Below are 19327 nucleotides of genomic sequence, written 5' to 3' on the forward strand. Positions count from 1 at the left end.
TGACAGCCACATAAATTTTGACACTCGTGTAAATTTTTACACCGGTGCTAAGGTTGATGGGTGTCCGAATAGTGTTGACACACGGCGGTTTTGGCGCAAGTGACTTTTCGGATGGGCATACACATTTTTTTGATGCCGGTGAAACTTTCACTGGAGTTTCACAAATTCATTCGCTGGCAGCAAAACATGGAAATTCACCATAAATTTGCGCCAGGCCAATTTATTTGCCCATCACTAACCAGGGACACAGATTTGTACAAGGGGTGTGGATTAAGCATGTACCAGTCTGTATTACCTTACACAGGGATAACTGCTACATGCTGCACACTGGCCACAAAGACAGTGTTTAATAGTTTCCAATATATTGTAAAAACATACATTTTAAGTTTTTAACAAGATTTATAGCACCCTGAGTTTTAAGATGAGCGACACCCCTGATGTTCAGTGCAGATAGACTGAAATAGCTTATTGACGCCACTGTAGTTCTTTGAGCCCAGTATATAGCTTAGTATTATTGGAAATAACAGGTGATTTAAAAATCCATTTAGATGCTGCATCACCTTGATCCCCTTAAATACTTTTAAATCTAATATAAACGACAAAAATTAACTATTAATTCAATTGTAAATAAGTAATTACATGCATGGCCCATAATTCTCTGTTGGACCCTGTGTTTTGTTTGATACCATTACATTTTTGACAAAATGACAATGATCTAATTGAAAAAAATAGCTGCTATAATTATGTATATATGTATGTAACTATATTGGGCTCAGCCCACCTCCTAAAGATCACCTCATGGTTAACTTGTTGCCCCCTGCATTACTTTGCATTTATTATTTTCTTGCACCAAGAACAACTTCTTTATGCCTGAGCAGTGCTGCATGTGCATTAGTACTCCCACAGGGTTGCACTATTTACAGATTCTGCATTGGCCTTTAAGGTTCCTGCTTGATCACCACGCAAGTATTTTCCATTCTTTCCCATAATCGCCACACGATTGTGCTCCCTAAATTCAAAGAAGAAATCTTCTGACATATCTCCATCACTGCAAATAGTGCCATTACTAGAAATGTACCAGAACTTTCCACTCTGACCTAAGGAGAAAATAGAGAGATTCAATTTAATTTTAAACCCAAGTCCCCTGCAGTTGGGCTGAAAAAGGTGGATGAAACCAAATGAGTTCTAAAGATTTCAGACAATGGGCCAGATTTAATTTGATAAGAAAAAATGTATCTCCTAATTCAATTCTAGCTAGCCCCACAGAGTTCTCTTTTATTTGTGCATTTTCCACAAGTTATGTTTCATGGAGTTAAATCTGGTCCTACTGTATATTCTCTGTGCATACAACAATCCGTTTTATGAGATGGCCTCTTAATTTCTGTGTAAGTTTACCAGTGTAAGTGTACCAGTTGAAAGGAACTTGGCTAACGCTGGTAGGGCACTACTGAAATATAATATAAAACATAAGCACAGAGGGGCTTCAAAAATCCCTTTGCACTGGCTAGGCTTATTCCTTACAATAGTGTTCTCCAACCAGTGGCTCACTAGCAACATGTTGCTTACCCACCCCTAGGATGTTGCTCACAGTGGCATCAAAGCAGATGCTTATTTTTGAATTCTTGGCATAAATGCAAACCAGGTGTACTCCCAAACAGAGCCTCCTGTAGGTTACAAGTCCACATAGAGGCTACTAAATAGCCAACCATAGCCAACCATAGCCACACCCAGAAATTATTTCCATTCTCGTGTTGCTTCCCGACTTTGTAAATTATAATGTGGCTCACAGGTAAAAAAGGTAGGGGACACCACCTTACAATAAGAGGGAGTTCTTGCTTATAGTAAAGGAAGACTGTTCACTTCAAAGCCATAACACAGATATGTAGGGTGGGGGCAGTGGTTTTTGAAAACTAACAATGTTGTTTATTAACAAACAGTGAGTACAGCAACAAGTATTTAATATATTTCAAAATCAACAATAGAAAACACATAATGCAACTCACAACTGAGGGTAAATACATACATTCTAAATGCATACTGACCTTTAATTTGGTAGGCTCCGTCATTAAATATTATCTGAAAGACATCATAGGATGAGCGGTTTGCATCCAGCATATTGGAGGTTTTATGGTGACAAACAAAGCCTAGATCTCCCCTCAGTACCAGTATGGGTCTGTTAATCAGCTTGAGTATGAATTCCTCATCTTCACCTGCATACATGGACAGCAATTTAACAAGGGCTAATTGTTACATTATTTACAGCCACTCCTCCAACCTCTATTGCTATGAAATGTTCAAAACAATGTAATAAGCACATGTCCTTATGTCTTATGGTCTTCCCACAAATCTACGCTTGGCTCTAAAGATGTACCATTGATACAGTTTATATTTTCATGAAAACTGACTTCTATTAATATTTCTGATATGCCATTAGGCTCTGTATGCAGTTATTCTAGAATTTATTCTCTTCTAGACTGCTTACAAATTTAAGCTTTGCTCTCTATAAATAAAATAATGAGATTTTGTTAATGACCTAATTGCTTGTTCTTGATTTAGTTCATTGACTGTCATCATCCAACCAGATGGTTTCCTCCCACCTCTTTTCACTGAGACTAGACTTATTACAGAAACGAGTTACTTAATCAGGGCTGTAGCCAAAGGTCAAGTCTGTTTGCTGTTTCTTCATGATTCTAGCATTGTTTATCACTCTTTTCTGCAAAACTAATTATCACTTGTTATCTTCCATATTTATTTGTGGTAATGCTTGCACTCTCTGTTTTCGGGTTAAAGGGCGCCAATCATAACTAAAATTATTCAATAAGTAAATACACTATGTGAAAGTTCAAGAAATCTGATTTTTAACAGTTAGAATTGTTTGTATAATGTAAATCATCAGCATCATCATACCTTCTGCAAGATCTCCCCTATCTCCACTGCAGTTCTAGCTGAGGCAGGCATCTTGGATTTCACTGGCTCCTCCTACCTATATCTTCCCAGCCAATTGCAGCTCTGAAATCTCGCACATGCTCAGTTGAAATGCCTTGGTTGCTTAGCAACCCTTCTAAGCTATTTTCAAATCAGCCAAGCCTCTGTGTTGGCTGCTGTTCAGTAGTGCTGCCACCTTCTGGAAGTTAGTGTGTGCCCTTCATTTGCATAATAACATCACCAGCAGGGGACAAGATAGGGAGATCTCATGATACTTCTAGTGGAGGAGTTTACTAAAACAAGACATTCTGGGAATAATACTCAAGGCAGTGCTACAATCTGAGCATGCTCCTGAAATTTGCATGTTATAGTCTCTGTTATAGTCTCAGTATGGATTCCCTCAGTAAAAGAACCCATTTGACATAGTAAGGGATTTTTTTAAAACCTGCAGTTTTTTTCAAAAAACGATATATGTAGTTTGATTAAACATGTTTAGGTTGTACTGGTCAGATTTTTAATTTGTGTTTGATTTTGCTGTGATAGGTGCCCTTTAATTTGTGTTATAAATGCGAGCCTTCCAAGTTCCTACAGCATACAGACAGGGTGTTAAGAAATGTAAATAGTTCCATAATTTCACCAATCATAAATGGATGTTGTGCTAGTAGAAACACAATACATTCAGCATTTCAGAACACAAATATTGTCCTAAGCATCAACTACATGGGAGATTTTGTAGGATGGTGTTGGATCGAAAGTACGCATCCTACAAACCTGATGTAGTTGCATGGGTCAGCATATAATGGGACTAATACATCATCTGATGACTAAACTACATGGAAGATTTGGCTTTCAACACTACAAGTCTGTTGGATGGGAATGCTGCATGCTGTGTATTCATCTGAAGAAATAAAACTTTATGGTGTCATTGAAATACATTGTAGGATGTAGATGCGTGAATGAACCACACCATCTGACTTTATCTGAACCGACCCACAAAATCTTGTCAAAATCTCCCATGTAGTTTAGCCCTTAGGGTCAGATGGTAATTAGGAAGCAGTTCACTCCAGGGGTCTTTATAAAATGTGCCACAAATATTAAAAGAGCAATATGATCTTGGACCCAATACACAGGGCTTCTGTTTTGTGGGCACAATCTGCAATGATTTTGTATATTTTCACCATGGCTGGGAGAGTTTCCTCTGGGTATTTCAATTTCTTCCCACACGCCAAAATCATGCAGGCAGAATAACCGACCCTAGTGTGTTGTGTAAATATCATTGTTACTGTAGAGCCCTGAGAAAATGTCAGTGCTAAATATAATAGAGATAACAAACTAACACTACATAGCATCTGCTGCTTTAAAGGAGAAGGAAAATCTTACACTTGGGGTGCAAATGTTAGGCACCCCCAAATTATTGTATTGACTTACCTGAAACCCCGGGCTGTTGCTCCTATCAGCAGAAAACGGCACCGGCCCAGGGTTTTTCTAGTGAGCACCACAGAGAGATCTTCTTCCTGCTTCCTCTTTCTTCATGCGGTTGTGCATGCGCAGTAGAACGAAAAGCCTAACCTAAAAAGTCGGATATTTCGTTTTACTGCACATGCGTTTGCCCGGGAAAATTTGAAGAAAGAAGAAGATCGATCCCTGGTGCTTGCTAGAAAAACCCGGTGCAGTTTTCTGCTGATAGGAGCATCGGCCCTGGGTTTCAGGTCAAGTCAATACAATCACTTGGGGGTGCCTAACATCAGCCATATATTGTGACATTTATATTCTATGTACTGTATATTTTGAGTCGGTCCCTAAGCTCAGTAAATGACAGCAGCACAGAGCATGTGCAGTGAATCCGCAAAGAAGAAGATTGGAGCTACTAGGGCATCTTCAGAGACACAGATCTTTACTGCTAAAGGGCTGTGGTTGCTTTGGGCTGGTACAGAAGCCCAAAACATAATGCACAACATTTCTTGTCTACTTCTCTACTCTAGTTAAGCTTTACTTCTCCTTTAAGGCCAAGGGAACATGTGCCTATACCCAGGCCGACGCAGTGGTTTCGGGAATTAGGTACAGGCACATTAGAACAATGATTCAAGTGTAGGGGTTGATTCTTTGCCTGCACTTATCCCAGTGTGCCCTTGGCCAAGTGTAAGAAGAATTCAGCTGTAGAAAGGTCTCATTTTACAGCTGGAACTTTCTCAGGGTCAGCGAGGGAAAAGGGGAATAATATTTATGATGTCTAGATAAGGAAGAAAAATTTGAGCATTTTTATCATTTTAAAGAGGTATAAAATAAAGCACTGCGTATCTTGACAGCGCTATATAAATAAATGATGATGATGATAAAAGGTCTAATGCAGTTAATTGGTGTGCATTTAGCCATATACAAATGATATATATATATATATATATATATATATATATATATATGCCTTGTTGTGCTGTTTCCAAGCCTGAATGTAAATGTCCAATTAGAAACCCAGAACCACACTAGGCCAAAGGGGCAAATTCACTAAGCACCGAAGTGCCTAACGCTAGCGCGAATTCGCTAGCGTTGGGCATTTTCGTTACTTCGCAAATTCACTAACGGAGGCTGGCGTAACTTCGCTAGTGTTACTTCGCACCCTTACGCCTGGCGAATTTGCGCAACTACGCAAATTCACTAACGCGTGCATTGTTCTGAACGCTACTTTTTACGCTAGACTTCCTTCGCCACCTCAGACCAGGCGAAGCGCAATAGAGTAGATAGGGATTGCTTCAAAAAAAGTTACAATTTTTTCTCAGTCCCAAAAAACGCTGGTGTTTTTTCTTTATAATGGGCGATAGGCTGAAAAAGATCGAAAAATTTTAGGGGGCTCCGCTCCTTCCCCCCTACATTTCCTAACTCATGGCAACTTAACTATACAGTGGACACATGTGTAGGGCAAAATAAAAATTTTATTTGATGTTTTGAAGGTTTCCCAGGCTTGTGCTGCTACGAATACTTCCATTGAAATTTGAATTTGGCGCCGTATGCAAATTAACCATCGCTATCGTAACTGCGCTTTGCTTGGCGAATCAACGCTAGCGCAACTTCGCAACCTTACGCTACCCCTGAGCGCAACTTCGGATTTTAGTGAATTTGCGGAGCGCTGGCGAAAATACGCCTGAGATTAGTGAATGTCCTACAAAGTGTCTGGGCTCCACCTTATATTAAGTTCAAGTAGTTTTGTTTGAGGGTTCATGCAGGTTGCTGGGTCTAAACTATGGTTTCTCTGTAAATTCCTATTCATGACTTGTATGTTTACTCACCAACAGTGTCTCCCACAGCTGCTAGCTGTCCGTTCTTTTTGGTACAGATGTATTTTCCATTGCTGGCTTTCAGCGCAACTTTCCTGCCTCGCCACTCTATATCAAACATTGTGTTGGCAGCACTGCAACAGATGATTAAGCCTTGCTTAACTGAGCATTATGATTTTAAGAATCTTTTATTGTTGTTGTAAAATTGTTGCAGACATTTAATAATTTTTATTCCTATTAGGTTTATAAAAAATCAACAAGTATTTATAAGGTGCCAACATATTTCTACAGTGCTTTATGGCTACTAAATTTACATATTGCTGACCTTCTAACATCTGTAGTCATTCATGTTATGTTATTGGAAAACATTTCTAAAGACAGAAAAGGCCAAATAAGATTGGCAAGAGGAAAATGTATTCTAATATATTCAGAGCAAAAAAACACCCGACTTACAGGATGTATTAGTGAAACCACTACTATCTCCTACCCTCTGCCTTGTCTTGTGTGCACTGACAGGCAAGGAGTGTGGCCCTGGAATGCACACAATGCGGAAATGATAAACAATGCATTTTTGCTCCAAAATCTGCCCCATGTGTGTGCTGATGAGCCAATAACATGCCTTTCAGCATGCACACAATATGGGGGCAATGGGAGCAGATTGGCCTTTTGTTCCAATGCAACCAATTCAGGGAGAGAATTCTACAACTTCACAGCTCAGTGTTAAAACCCTTTCTGAATATTAAAGGGATCCTGTCATCGGAAAACATGTTTTTTTCAAAACGCATCAGTTAATAGTTCTACTCCAGCAGAATTCTGCACTGAAATCCATTTCTCAAAAGAGCAAACAGATTTTTTTTATATTTAATTATGAAATCTGACATGGGGCTAGAGATATTTTGCCAATTTCCCTGCTGCTCCTGGTCATGTGACTTGTGCCTGCACTTTAGGAGAGAAATGCTTTCTTGCAGGCTGCTGTTTTTTCTTCTGAATGTAACTGAATGTGTCTCAGTGAGACATGGGTTTTTACTATTGAGTGTTGTTCTTAGATCTACCAGGCAGCTGTTATCTTGTGTTAGGGAGCTGTTATCTGGTTACCTTCCCATTGTTCTTTTGTTTGGCTGCTGGAGGGGAAAAGGGAGGGGGTGATATCACTCCAAGTTGCAGTACAGCAGTAAACAGTGATTGAAGTTTATCAGAGCACAAGTCACATAACTTGGTGCAGCTGGGAAATTGCAATATGTTTAGCCCCATGTCAGATTTCCAAATTGAATATAAAAAAATCTGTTTGCTCTTTTGAGAAATGGATTTCAGTGCAGAATTCTGCTGAAGCAGAACTATTAACTGATTCATTTTGAAAAAAACATTTTTTCCCATGACAGTATCCCTTTAAGATGTAACCCCCTTTCTTATAATATGAATGGATGCCCTTGTGTCTGCTGGAAGGACCTACTAGTAAACAAAGCATTATAGAGTTTAATATTTCGTCCCATAAATCAGTTATCCATTATAAACAGTAACCTGGCTGACAAACCTTTAGTTTTATATTCTATAAGGTATGCAGCATGCCCTGTAGAAATATCCAGATGTTCCAGACCTTCTTACAAATTTTCAGATTGTTTATGAGTAGAGCAGTTAATTTTTTTAATTTCTATGTTCCACCATAGCCATTTCTGGCCAGTCTTTCTTCATTACTGAAACACTCTATACACTTTACCAGCTTAGTTGCGCTTCTGTGGACTCTCTAATTTAATAATATCCTGTTCAAACAATGGACACCAAAATTGCACAGCATATTCTAGATGGGGCCTTACCAGCATTCTGTAAAGAGGAAGAATTACCTTCTCCTCCAATGATTCTATACCCCTATTTAATATAGCTCAAACCCTTGTTTTCCCTGGCAGCTGCTAACTGGCTACAGCCAATTTATTATATACAAGGACCCCTAAGTCCTTCTTCATAATGGATTTGCCATAATCTTTTGTATCTATTCCAGTGTAGAAAATTATATGTGTGCCATGGTAGGCATATACTAGATTAAGCTTTCATAGCAGAAATATGTTTTTTTTTATTCTCCTCTACATAATTTGTATATGCTTTTGTAGTAGTGGGTACTGAGATCTATGGGAGCAGGTGCCCTTTGGTGCTGTTGTTAGTGGGTGTGATTATTACAGGTTTGGAATTTTAAAGCACCTCTACCAGTTCAAACATCTGCCATAAAGCCAGGCATGAGCAGTTTTTGTCCCTTGGGAATTAGAGATCATTACTTGTGTACCAGGAGATATACTCACACATACACAAATATGCAGGTTTTTGCATCTTAATACCTAACCCCAGCCCTATTTTAATTATTGAGCAAAAAGGGCATTTGCCCAGAGCCTACAAAGAATAGGGGTCCACCATAGGACATCTTACCTGCATTCCTTAGAAATGGTAGACCACTTATTTTAATCAGCTCAACATAACCATTTAATTTTTTTTTTAAAAAAAGCTGATATTTGGAATTACAGTTTATCTGCTCTCATAGCTATTGATCTGGGGTGGAGTGCCTAAATAGCATGTCTACTTCAGTAAGCACAGACTATTTCTGTCTTTCTTGCTTTATTAGATTTAACTTCTGACTGAGGTTACATATTTCTTCAGGGCCCCCTGGTACTTTAAAGCAGCAGTGACTGAGCCTCAGTGGGTATATTGGGGTGGAGTACTTACATTTCTGTCACAGTTGCTTGTATTCCACCATGGCTCACCAGAGTCCAGTATTTGCCTGCATTGGTGTGAAAACTACATTTCTTGGTCTCCTTATTGATTTGCATCTGGAAAGTCTCATAATCTGTCTCCTCATCCTGATTAGCAGAGACATTTACACCTAGAGAAGCGATATGTTTCATCATTATTGTGTCATCAAATATGGAAACAACACATGAATAAATTAATTTAAGGGCACTGGCACACAATTCTGTTCAGAATTTATCTAAATGGCAATTGCCTGCAGTCATAGGCAGCAGAAGATGGTTATGGCGGGGGGGGCCAAGAAGAAGCAAACAGGCCACGCCCCTTTTGCCCATTCCCTTTGGACTCCACCCACTTTCCCGTGTGGTTTCACTAGATTTTCAGGAAAATCAAACATAGCTTTGGGGGGCAAAATTTGCTTAATGTCTTGCACTGCAGGAAGAGGGTATTAACACCACATGTACAATTTTAACTGAAAGCTGTGAATGCTGCACTACAAGCACATTATGGTGAAAAGGGGGAAAATGACCCTGTAACCTAAAGTACATTACATGCAGAGACACTGAAGTACTCAAAAGACATAAAAAGGAGCAGTAGGTACTGATCTTCCAAGAACATAATATAGAGAAGGCACCACAAGCACTATAAATAACATTATATAGTAAGAAGCAAATACATACATAGAGAGCAATGGACAATGGCACCACAAGCAGTACAATATAGAGAAAACTGGCAGGCCACGCACAGTATACAATAAAACAAAGTGGGTATAAGTACAAGAATGCATTATATAGTAAGAATCAGTGTGCACAGGCACTCCACTCCTATAAGTTCTAGCACCTCGATATGTACTGCCTCACTCTATTGCTCTGCCAAAATGCAAGGTATGAGGAGCTGTTGGCATGGAGCATTGTGTAACTTGTTGTTGGAAAAGCCATGCAGTAATTGCATTAGTATGTAAAAAATTCAAATATCTCTCACTACATGGATGTCAGGCCCGAAGGCGCAGTTGCAGTGTGGACCAAGGAGGAAGTGGTGGAAGCCAAAGTTCGAGGTACAAGGGGTTGAGCAAAAGAGTTGTCAGTTCAAGCAAGGTCGGTGCAGGCGGCAATCAGACGTGGTCAAGAAACAGGCTGGAGTCAGTTCAGGCGGCAAGACAGACGTGGTCAAGAAACAGGCTGGAGTCAGTTCAGGCGGCAAGACAGACGTAATCAGAATTCAGGCAAGGAGTCGTAAACAGGAATCAATCAATGCAGATAACACCCAGGAACTTATCAGGAGTAAGACCTATAATCGGGCGCAGAGTGGAGCATCAGACGTCCTAAAATAGGCAGAGTTTGGCGCCAAAACGTGAATCACGACGTCATGCGCCATGCGCCAATTGCGTGCTGACGCTGCACGTTTTTTTGACGCAAGCGTCAATACGCAGCGTCAAGTTTGACGCATTCGCGTCAACACTGCGCGCGGATCGACGTGCTGGCGTCCGTCGACCGCGTGGTCCCCTCTGGGCGCCGCCATTTTGGACTTGGTGGCCCTTCTGGACGTGGCGTCCGATATTGTCCCTTACAGTACCCCCTCCTCTACGGGGGGCCTCAGGACCACCACGATTGGGTTTAGAAGGGAATCTTCTGTGAAATCTTTGAACCAGAAGAGGAGCATGAATGTCCGAATGCTTGACCCAGGAACACTCTTCAGGCCCGAACCCCTTCCATTTCACCAGATACTGGAGGGAACCTCTAGAAATCCGAGAATCCAAAACAGTCTCAACCTCAAATTCTTGGTACCCGTCGACGGATACAGGAGCAGGAAAGGGAGAAGAGTGACCCGCCACGGCTGGTTTCAGAAGAGACACATGAAAAACGTTTGGAATCTTCATCTCCGGAGGTAACTGAAGACGGACAGCCACAGGATTTACTAGTTCAATTATGGGAAAAGGGCCAATGAACTTAGGGCCTAATTTAGCAGACGGGACCTTGAGGTGAATGTTCTTAGACGAGAGCCAAACTTTATCACCGAGAGCATACTGAGGGGTTGGAGAACGCTTCTTATCAGCATGAAACTTCTGGCTGGAGGAACTCTTCTCCAAGTTCTTCTTAGTGGTTTGCCAAATGGCGGACATATGAGAAACTTGATCATTAGCAGCCGGCACATCGGAGAGAAGAAAATCTTGAGAAAAGGCCAAGGGGTGAAGTCCATAGACACAAAAGAAAGGTGATTGGTCCGACGAAGCATGAAGAGAGTTATTGTGAGCAAATTCGGCCCAGGGAAGCAATTCAGCCCAATCATCTTGACACAATGAGACATGACATCTTAGAAATTGTTCAAGAGCTTGGTTAACCCGCTCAGAAGCTCCATTGGATTGAGGATGGTAGGCAGAAGAAAAATTAAGGGAAATATTGAGGGATTTGCAAAGAGACCTCCAGAACTTGGAAATAAACTGTGAACCTCTGTCAGACACAATCTCTAGAGGAAAACCATGCAGACGAAAAATGTGTAAAATAAACAGTTTAGACAGTTCCAATGCAGAGGGTAGTTTACGGAGCGGAATGAAGTGAGCCATCTTACTGAATCTGTCGATCACTACCCAGATGACTGTAAAACCTTGGGAGGAGGGAAGTTCCACGATGAAGTCCATGGCCAAGTGTGTCCAAGGGCGGGAGGGAATGGGAAGAGGTAACAATAATCCCTTGGGAGAGGTATGACAAGATTTGGAGGCAGCACAAATGGAACAGGAAGCAACAAAGTCCTTAACATCCTTTCGTAAGGAGGGCCACCAGACCAGCCGAGACAGCAGATCAATCGTCTTCTTAACCCCGGGATGACCGGCCTGCTTGGAGCTGTGGGATTGAAGCAAAATAGTCTGACGAAGATCTGGGGGTACAAAGGCTACCCCAAAGGGAGTATTGGCAGGTGCTGAGACTTGAGCAGACAGAATTTGGGAAGCCATAGGAGGAAATAAGGCAGCGATAATTTTGGCGGATGGAACAATTGGTTCTTCATCTTCAAACGTGGAATTCACGGAAGAAAAACTTCTGGATAAAGCATCCGCCTTTTTGTTCCTGGAGCCAGGTCGGAAGGTGATGATAAAATTAAAGCGGGAAAAGAACAAGGACCACCGTGCCTGTCTGGGATTCAGCCGCTTAAGGGTTTGGATATATTCTAAGTTCTTATGATCCGTAAAAATAGTCACAGGAACAGTGGAACCTTCCAAAAGATGTCTCCATTCTTCCAGAGCCAATTTAACTGCCAGAAGTTCACGATTGCCAACATCATAATTCCGTTCAGGCGGGGAAAATTTCTTGGAGAAAAAGGCGCAAGGATGAAGCTTCCCATCATTGAGTTGTCTCTGGGAGAGAATTGCACCTGCCCCAACATCAGAGGCGTCAACTTCTATGAAAAATGGAAGAAGAGGATCAGGATGTCTTAGGACTGAGGCGGAAGAAAAGGATTCCTTCAGGGATTCAAAAGCTGCTTTGGCTGGAGCAGTCCAAATATCAGGCCTTCCCCCCTTGCGAATAAGGGCCAAGATAGGAGAAATTCTAGAAGAGAATCCTTTGATGAACTGCCTGTAATAATTGGCAAAGCCAATAAATCTCTGGATGGCCTTAGTACTGGTAGGCAAAGGCCATTCTTGAATAGCAGAAACCTTGGTTGGATCCATCTCAAAATGTTCAGACGAAATAATGTAACCCAGGAAGGGAATCTTCGGGGTCTCAAAAGAACATTTTTCCAGCTTGGCGTAGAGGGAATTTTCTCTCAAACGTGAAAGGACTTCTCGGACATGACCTCTATGCTCGTCAAGATGCTTGGAAAAAATGAGGATGTCGTCAAGATAAACAACCACACACAGTCCCAAAAGATCTCTAAAAATATCATTGACGAACTCTTGGAAAACTGCAGGGGCGTTGCAAAGTCCGAACGACATGACGAGATACTCGTAATGTCCATCCCGAGTATTAAATGCCGTCTTCCATTCGTCGCCCTTCCGAATTCGGATCAGATTGTATGCCCCTCTGAGATCCAGCTTGGTGAAGATACTAGCCCCTTTAAGTTGGTCAAAGAGTTCTGAAATAAGGGGTAAAGGGTAACGGTTCTTGGCTGTAATCTTGTTAAGGCCCCGGTAGTCAATACAAGGTCGTAGAGTGCCATCCTTCTTCTCAACGAAGAAAAACCCAGCTCCAGCAGGCGATGAAGAAGGACGAATGAAGCCACGCTGGAGATTCTCTTGTATATATTCTCTCATGGCCTTAGTCTCGGACGGAGACAGCGGATAAGTCCGGCCACGAGGGGGCATGGTGCCAGGAAGGAGATCAATGGGGCAATCATAGGGAGGATGGGAAGGAAGGGTTTCTGCGGATTTTTTACAAAAAACATCACAAAAGTCCAGATATGCCTGGGGAAGTGAAGGAAAATTTATTGAAGAGCAGGACAACTTCATAACAGCATTGAAAGGTAAACAACTCTGTTGGCAAGACGAACTCCACTGAGAAATCTGGCCTTCCGACCAGTCGATGACAGGATTATGGAGTTGAAGCCAGGGTAGTCCCAAAACAACAGGTGTGGAGGGGCAATTAATAATAAGAAAAGAAAGTCTCTCCACATGCAGTGCCCCAACCGTAACGGAAAGTTCTGTAGTGGCATGTGAGATATAGGCATTGGACAGAGGTCTGTCGTCGATGGCCAATACTCGGAGAGGTGTAGGCAATGACTTCAAAGGAATCTTGTGCAGAATGGCAAATGACTGGTCCAGGAAGTTCCCAGCAGCCCCAGAATCCAGAAATGCTTGCGAAGAAATCTGCTTAGTGTTTACTTGAAGCTGTACAGGAAGCAAAAGACGTTGAGGGTTCTGTTCAGGATAAGAAACAATTCCACCCCAGTGTGTCTCCCCACACTTACCAAGGCGAGAAAGATTCTCTTGCTTCACAGGGCAGTTAAAGGCGAAGTGTGCCTTGCCTCCACAATATAGGCATAGGCCGGCAGAGCGTCTGCGGAGCTTCTCTTCCTCGGTCAGGCGTGCCCCCCCGATCTGCATGGGTTCAACAGGGGGCGAAGCGGAAGAAGAGGTAGTAGGAATGATGGGCTTCTGAAAATGTGGAGCTAGGAGAGGCTGGAATCTCTTGCTCTTATCTCTATCGGACAGATGCTCCCGCATTCGAGTGTCCACCTTGGTGGCCAAGGTAATGAGATCTTCCAAATTTTCAGGAATATCACGGGACACTAAATCGTCCTTCAGACGAGTGGAAAGTCCTTGGTAAAAGACCGCATGGTATGCATCGTTATTCCAAGTGGTCTCGGCCGCTAGAGTACGAAAGTCAATAGCATAATCACTGACTGGGCGGTTGCCTTGACGGATCTGCAAGAGACGAGAGGCGGCAGTAGTGACCCGCCCAGGAGCGTCAAAGACTTTGCGGAAGGAGTGCAGGAAAAGGTCTATATCGTAAGTGAGCGGTGAATTCTTTTCCCATAAGGGAGATGCCCACTCCAGAGCTTTTCCTTGCAGGCGGGTGATAACGTACCCCACTTTTGCCCTCTCGGATGGATACTGAGTAGGCTGGAGCTCGAACTGGATCTGGCACTGGTTTACAAATCCTCGGCATGCCTGCGGATCACCATGGTAGAGAGGAGGAGCCGGCACCTTGGGTCCAGTACCCTGAGCAGAAGCAGCAACGACCACAGGAGAGGAAGCAGCAGCGGCAGCAGGGGGATTCACAGACAGTTTGTCCAAGATTGCCTCCAGGGCTTGCCCAAAATGGACCTGTTGACTCTCGTAAGACTCCATACGGGAGGCTAACCCACGGAAAGCTCTTCCGAAATCCGGAGGAGGAGTCACTTCCTCAGTGGGGTCCATGGCCCGATTATACTGTCAGGCCCGAAGGCACAGTTGCAGTGTGGACCAAGGAGGAAGTGGTGGAAGCCAAAGTTCGAGGTACAAGGGGTTGAGCAAAAGAGTTGTCAGTTCAAGCAAGGTCGGTGCAGGCGGCAATCAGACGTGGTCAAGAAACAGGCTGGAGTCAGTTCAGGCGGCAAGACAGACGTGGTCAAGAAACAGGCTGGAGTCAGTTCAGGCGGCAAGACAGACGTAATCAGAATTCAGGCAAGGAGTCGTAAACAGGAATCAATCAATGCAGATAACACCCAGGAACTTATCAGGAGTAAGACCTATAATCGGGCGCAGAGTGGAGCATCAGACGTCCTAAAATAGGCAGAGTTTGGCGCCAAAACGTGAATCACGACGTCATGCGCCATGCGCCAATTGCGTGCTGACGCTGCACGTTTTTTTGACGCAAGCGTCAATACGCAGCGTCAAGTTTGACGCATTCGCGTCAACACTGCGCGCGGATCGACGTGCTGGCGTCCGTCGACCGCGTGGTCCCCTCTGGGCGCCGCCATTTTGGACTTGGCGGCCCTTCTGGACGTGGCGTCCGATATTGTCCCTTACAATGGATCCCTTTTATGCTAGACAGCAATGTTATATTATAATGGGACCGTTGTACACATTCTCCAATATAACTGCATCAGCATAATAATTATATATAAACATAGTAATTTAGGTTGAAAAACGTCTAACTTTGTCTAAATGTGATTGGCTATTTTGTAGCCCCTATGTGGATAGGCAGTCTAAAGTGTAGTTATATATATATATATATATATATATATATATATATAAAGAAATACTTGCTGTCACTGCACTCACCACTCATTTGCGTCAAGGCTGGGTGCTAACCAAAAAATTATAAAGTCCAGTAGATGAAAGCACTCACAGCTCCATTGTAAAGTTAAAGTTTAAAAGGTTTCTTTATTGAACCCACATCAGATCAACGCGTTTCAACCCCCACAGGGCCGTCATCAGGATAGTGCAACCAAGTGAAACACCCATTTTAACTAGTGATAATCCAATCAGTGATGTGTGATCGTGATTACATCATCATTTATCTATTTAACCCATGGCATACCAACTTTAACACCAGTCAATCCATATTTTAAATCTCAATCATTTAGTCAGATTCATTTCTGTTATTAAAAGACACAATTCATCATATAAATACCCATATAAATACGAACCTATTAAATACAACAATACAGATAATAAATTAACTAGAAGTATGATAGACTGGGAATTAATATCTCGAGAGTGATTAAATACAATTAAAAGTGATTAAAAAATGTGAAAACCATTTCATTATAAGATGAAATGAATAAGAGAACCCAATCCCACTTATGGTCTCTAAGTTAAAACCCCAGTACCATCCGTGAGATAGTCCTATAAAATACACTGTGTATAATCCCTACTGTGCAGTGTTGAGAAAGTGCCATGTGCCCACATCGAAACATAATATAATATATCATATGGCATCATCTGGAAACCCAGATGATTCGCCGTAAAAATTCACACAATTACATTAAAAAGTCTTCTCGACTCAATAGTCCTTAATTTCAAACATTTAGGGGAGATCATTTTCAATTTACGGAGATTCTGGAATTCATTGCAATATCCAAGAATTATAGTTACTATAGCGGATATAGATTACAGTCGATTATTTATATTTTCACCCTTATTAGGGCCAACAGTATCAGTGGTGTAGGAGGCATTACAGCCATCTTATAGGAAGCATGATAGAGATTGCATCTCATTTAACCCCTTAGGGGAAATAGTGTCCAAGGTTCCGATCCATCTGGCTTCCTTCTGTAGTAGGATCTTACCCCTATCGCCCCCTCTTCTGGGGGGTGGAACACAGTCAATTAACATTGCTCGCAATGAGGGGAGTGAGTGATTATTAGTCAAAAAATGCCTAGCAAGAGGGGTGTCAGCTTTCCCACTACTCAAAGCCATGCGGATCACTGATCGATGATTGTTCATCCTTATCCGAAAGGATGTAACACATTTGCCAATGTAGTATAGGCCACATGGGCACATAATACAGTATACTACATATTCAGATAGGCATGTCAAATTATGACGTATCGGAATTCTCTTACCGGTGTGGGGGTGAGGGAAGGTTTTTTGACTAATAATCACTCACTCCCCTCATTGCGAGCAATGTTAATTGACTGTGTTCCACCCCCCAGAAGAGGGGGCGATAGGGGTAAGATCCTACTACAGAAGGAAGCCAGATGGATTGGAACCTTGGACACTATTTCCCCTAAGGGGTTAAATGAGATGCAATCTCTATCATGCTTCCTATAAGATGGCTGTAATGCCTCCTACACCACTGATACTGTTGGCCCTAATAAGGGTGAAAATATAAATAATCGACTGTAATCTATATCCGCTATATTAACTATAATTCTTGGATATTGCAATGAATTCCAGAATCTCCGTAAATTGAAAATGATCTCCCCTAAATGTTTGAAATTAAGGACTATTAGCTGGTTTTCCTGTTTAACTTGTAGTCAGCCAATCAGAACCATTCCCCATTTTGGAACATTAGCAGCTGGAGCAAAGTCCGACAGCCAACTGAGTCCACGTCACCACCCGTGTACCCAAGCAGTGCTAGACTGGGCTGAGGCAGTATAGGGAGAACCAAAACTTTAGAGATAAAGGAGAAAATGTCAGTCCAATAGCGGGTCAATTTGGGGCATGTCAACACCACATGGAACCACATCCCCGGGTGCCCACATCCTCTAGTGCAGTTCTGATCTCTGGTAGGATCCATATGATGGAGGCGCACCGGCGTGAGGTATGAGCGTTGCATAAATTTCAATTGTACCAACTTGTCCCTGGCTGAAGTTGTAGTGGCTAACATGTGGTGCATAATCAGTTCCCAGGACTCCTCGTCCAAATTGTCAATATCCCTAATCCATTTCTGGAAGCATTTAAGCGGGCGTTTTTCTTCAGGTGCCAACAGGCTATGATAAATGGCAGAGAGAGGTTTGGCGACCACCTGGAGTTGTAGAGCCTTTTCCAATGAGGTAGCCACAATAGTAGACTGTGGGTTAGGGAATTGCGCCTGAGCAGCCTGTCGAAGTTGGTCATATCGAAACTGATTAACATGCCGTGTCGGACAGGAGGTCTTTAACTCCAGAAAACTCTTCAGCTCCCCCTCATGATACAGATCTTTCACATATCTGAGCCCATTGTCTGCCCAAAATTTGTAATCCTGGTTAGTGAGGAAATGTGGGAGTAACTTATTACACCACAGTGGAGCATGAGGTGAGTGATAGGTCAGACCTGTGGGAGTCAACAGTTTTTGAGCTAGCTGCCAGGCTTTAACGGTGGTCTCCATAGACTGGGTAACCTGTGGGTGTGCCTCCCTCCCCCTATAAGGCAAAAGTCTCAAGGCCTCCCTTGAGCCCAGTATCCCAGCTTCTAATGTACAGGATACATTGGTACAGTCAGATTCAAACCACCAGCGTATCGTTACTAACAGAGCAGCCAAATAATATAAATACAGATTAGGGACAGCAAGGCCCCCGGCCTGAGTGGACCTGTGTAGTGTCGCCATACTGATTCTAGGAACCCGTTTGGCCCAAATAAAGGAGGAGATAGCAGAGTTCACTTGTTGAAAAAAGGGTCTAGTAAGCCATATAGGAGAGTTCCTGAACATATATAGAAATTTAGGTACATACTTCATTTTTAATAAGGGCATACTTCATTTTTAATAACGGCAAAAACTCCCATTGGGCAAATTTGGGAACCATATCTGCAGTAATAGGATCTAAGTTGACTGCCTTATATCGGGTAATCTCCTCCAAATCCCCAAGTACAAAAAAGTGTCAACCTATTGTAGAGGAGAATTTGGAGATAACCGTCCTTTGGCCGCCCGATCTAAGGCAAATAGTGTAGATTTCTGCCAGTTTACTCGAAGCCCAGAGTATTTCCCATTTTCATTTATAATTTCTAACAAATCGTCGAGGGCCGGGTCTGATTATAATTTTTAGCACACAACATAAAGGAGGTTTTGTTTGGCAATACACTTGTTTTTATGCAACCAAAATTTGCATCCAAGCCAGGAATTAAAAAATAGGCACCTGCTTTGAGGGCACTGGGCGCTACATCCATGGGGCGCTACATCCAAGATGTTGGTGAGCAACACGTTTCTCATGAGCCACTGGTTGGGGAGCCCTGGGATAAGTACTGGCCAGACAAAGGTTGTTGGGGATGCTGCGATTGGTATCAGGTAGGTTGTCAGGTACAGATCAATGACTCTGATATAGCAGCTTAAAATAATGACATAACATGTAAAAGTTAAGATACGTGTAAGCAATAGAAGCATAATACCCCATATGTCATAAAAGGCACTACGTTTGCCCAGGAACAGTAACCCAGAGCAACCAATACAATGTTTGCTTTTAAAAAGTTGACCAGTAAATGATACCTGCTGATTGGTTGCTACGGGTTACTGCTCCTGGACAAACTTAGTGCCTTTTATTACATAATGCCAAATGAGTGCTTAACTAAGCATATT

General features: G+C 42.4%; 1 protein-coding gene across 1 annotated transcript in view; it reads right to left on the bottom strand.

Moving 5' to 3' along the window:
* Nucleotides 1–891: 891 nt before the first annotated feature.
* fscn2.L (fascin actin-bundling protein 2, retinal L homeolog) overlaps nucleotides 892–19327 on the bottom strand; it is a 31292-nt gene continuing 12856 nt past the window's right edge. The window contains 4 exon segments of the mRNA NM_001127878.1: nucleotides 892–1097; nucleotides 2043–2210; nucleotides 6207–6328; nucleotides 8901–9057. Coding sequence (NP_001121350.1) covers nucleotides 892–1097; nucleotides 2043–2210; nucleotides 6207–6328; nucleotides 8901–9057 — 653 coding nt within the window.

Source organism: Xenopus laevis, chromosome 9_10L (assembly GCF_017654675.1).
Source record: "Xenopus laevis strain J_2021 chromosome 9_10L, Xenopus_laevis_v10.1, whole genome shotgun sequence".
Taxonomy (NCBI): Eukaryota; Metazoa; Chordata; class Amphibia; order Anura; family Pipidae; genus Xenopus; species Xenopus laevis.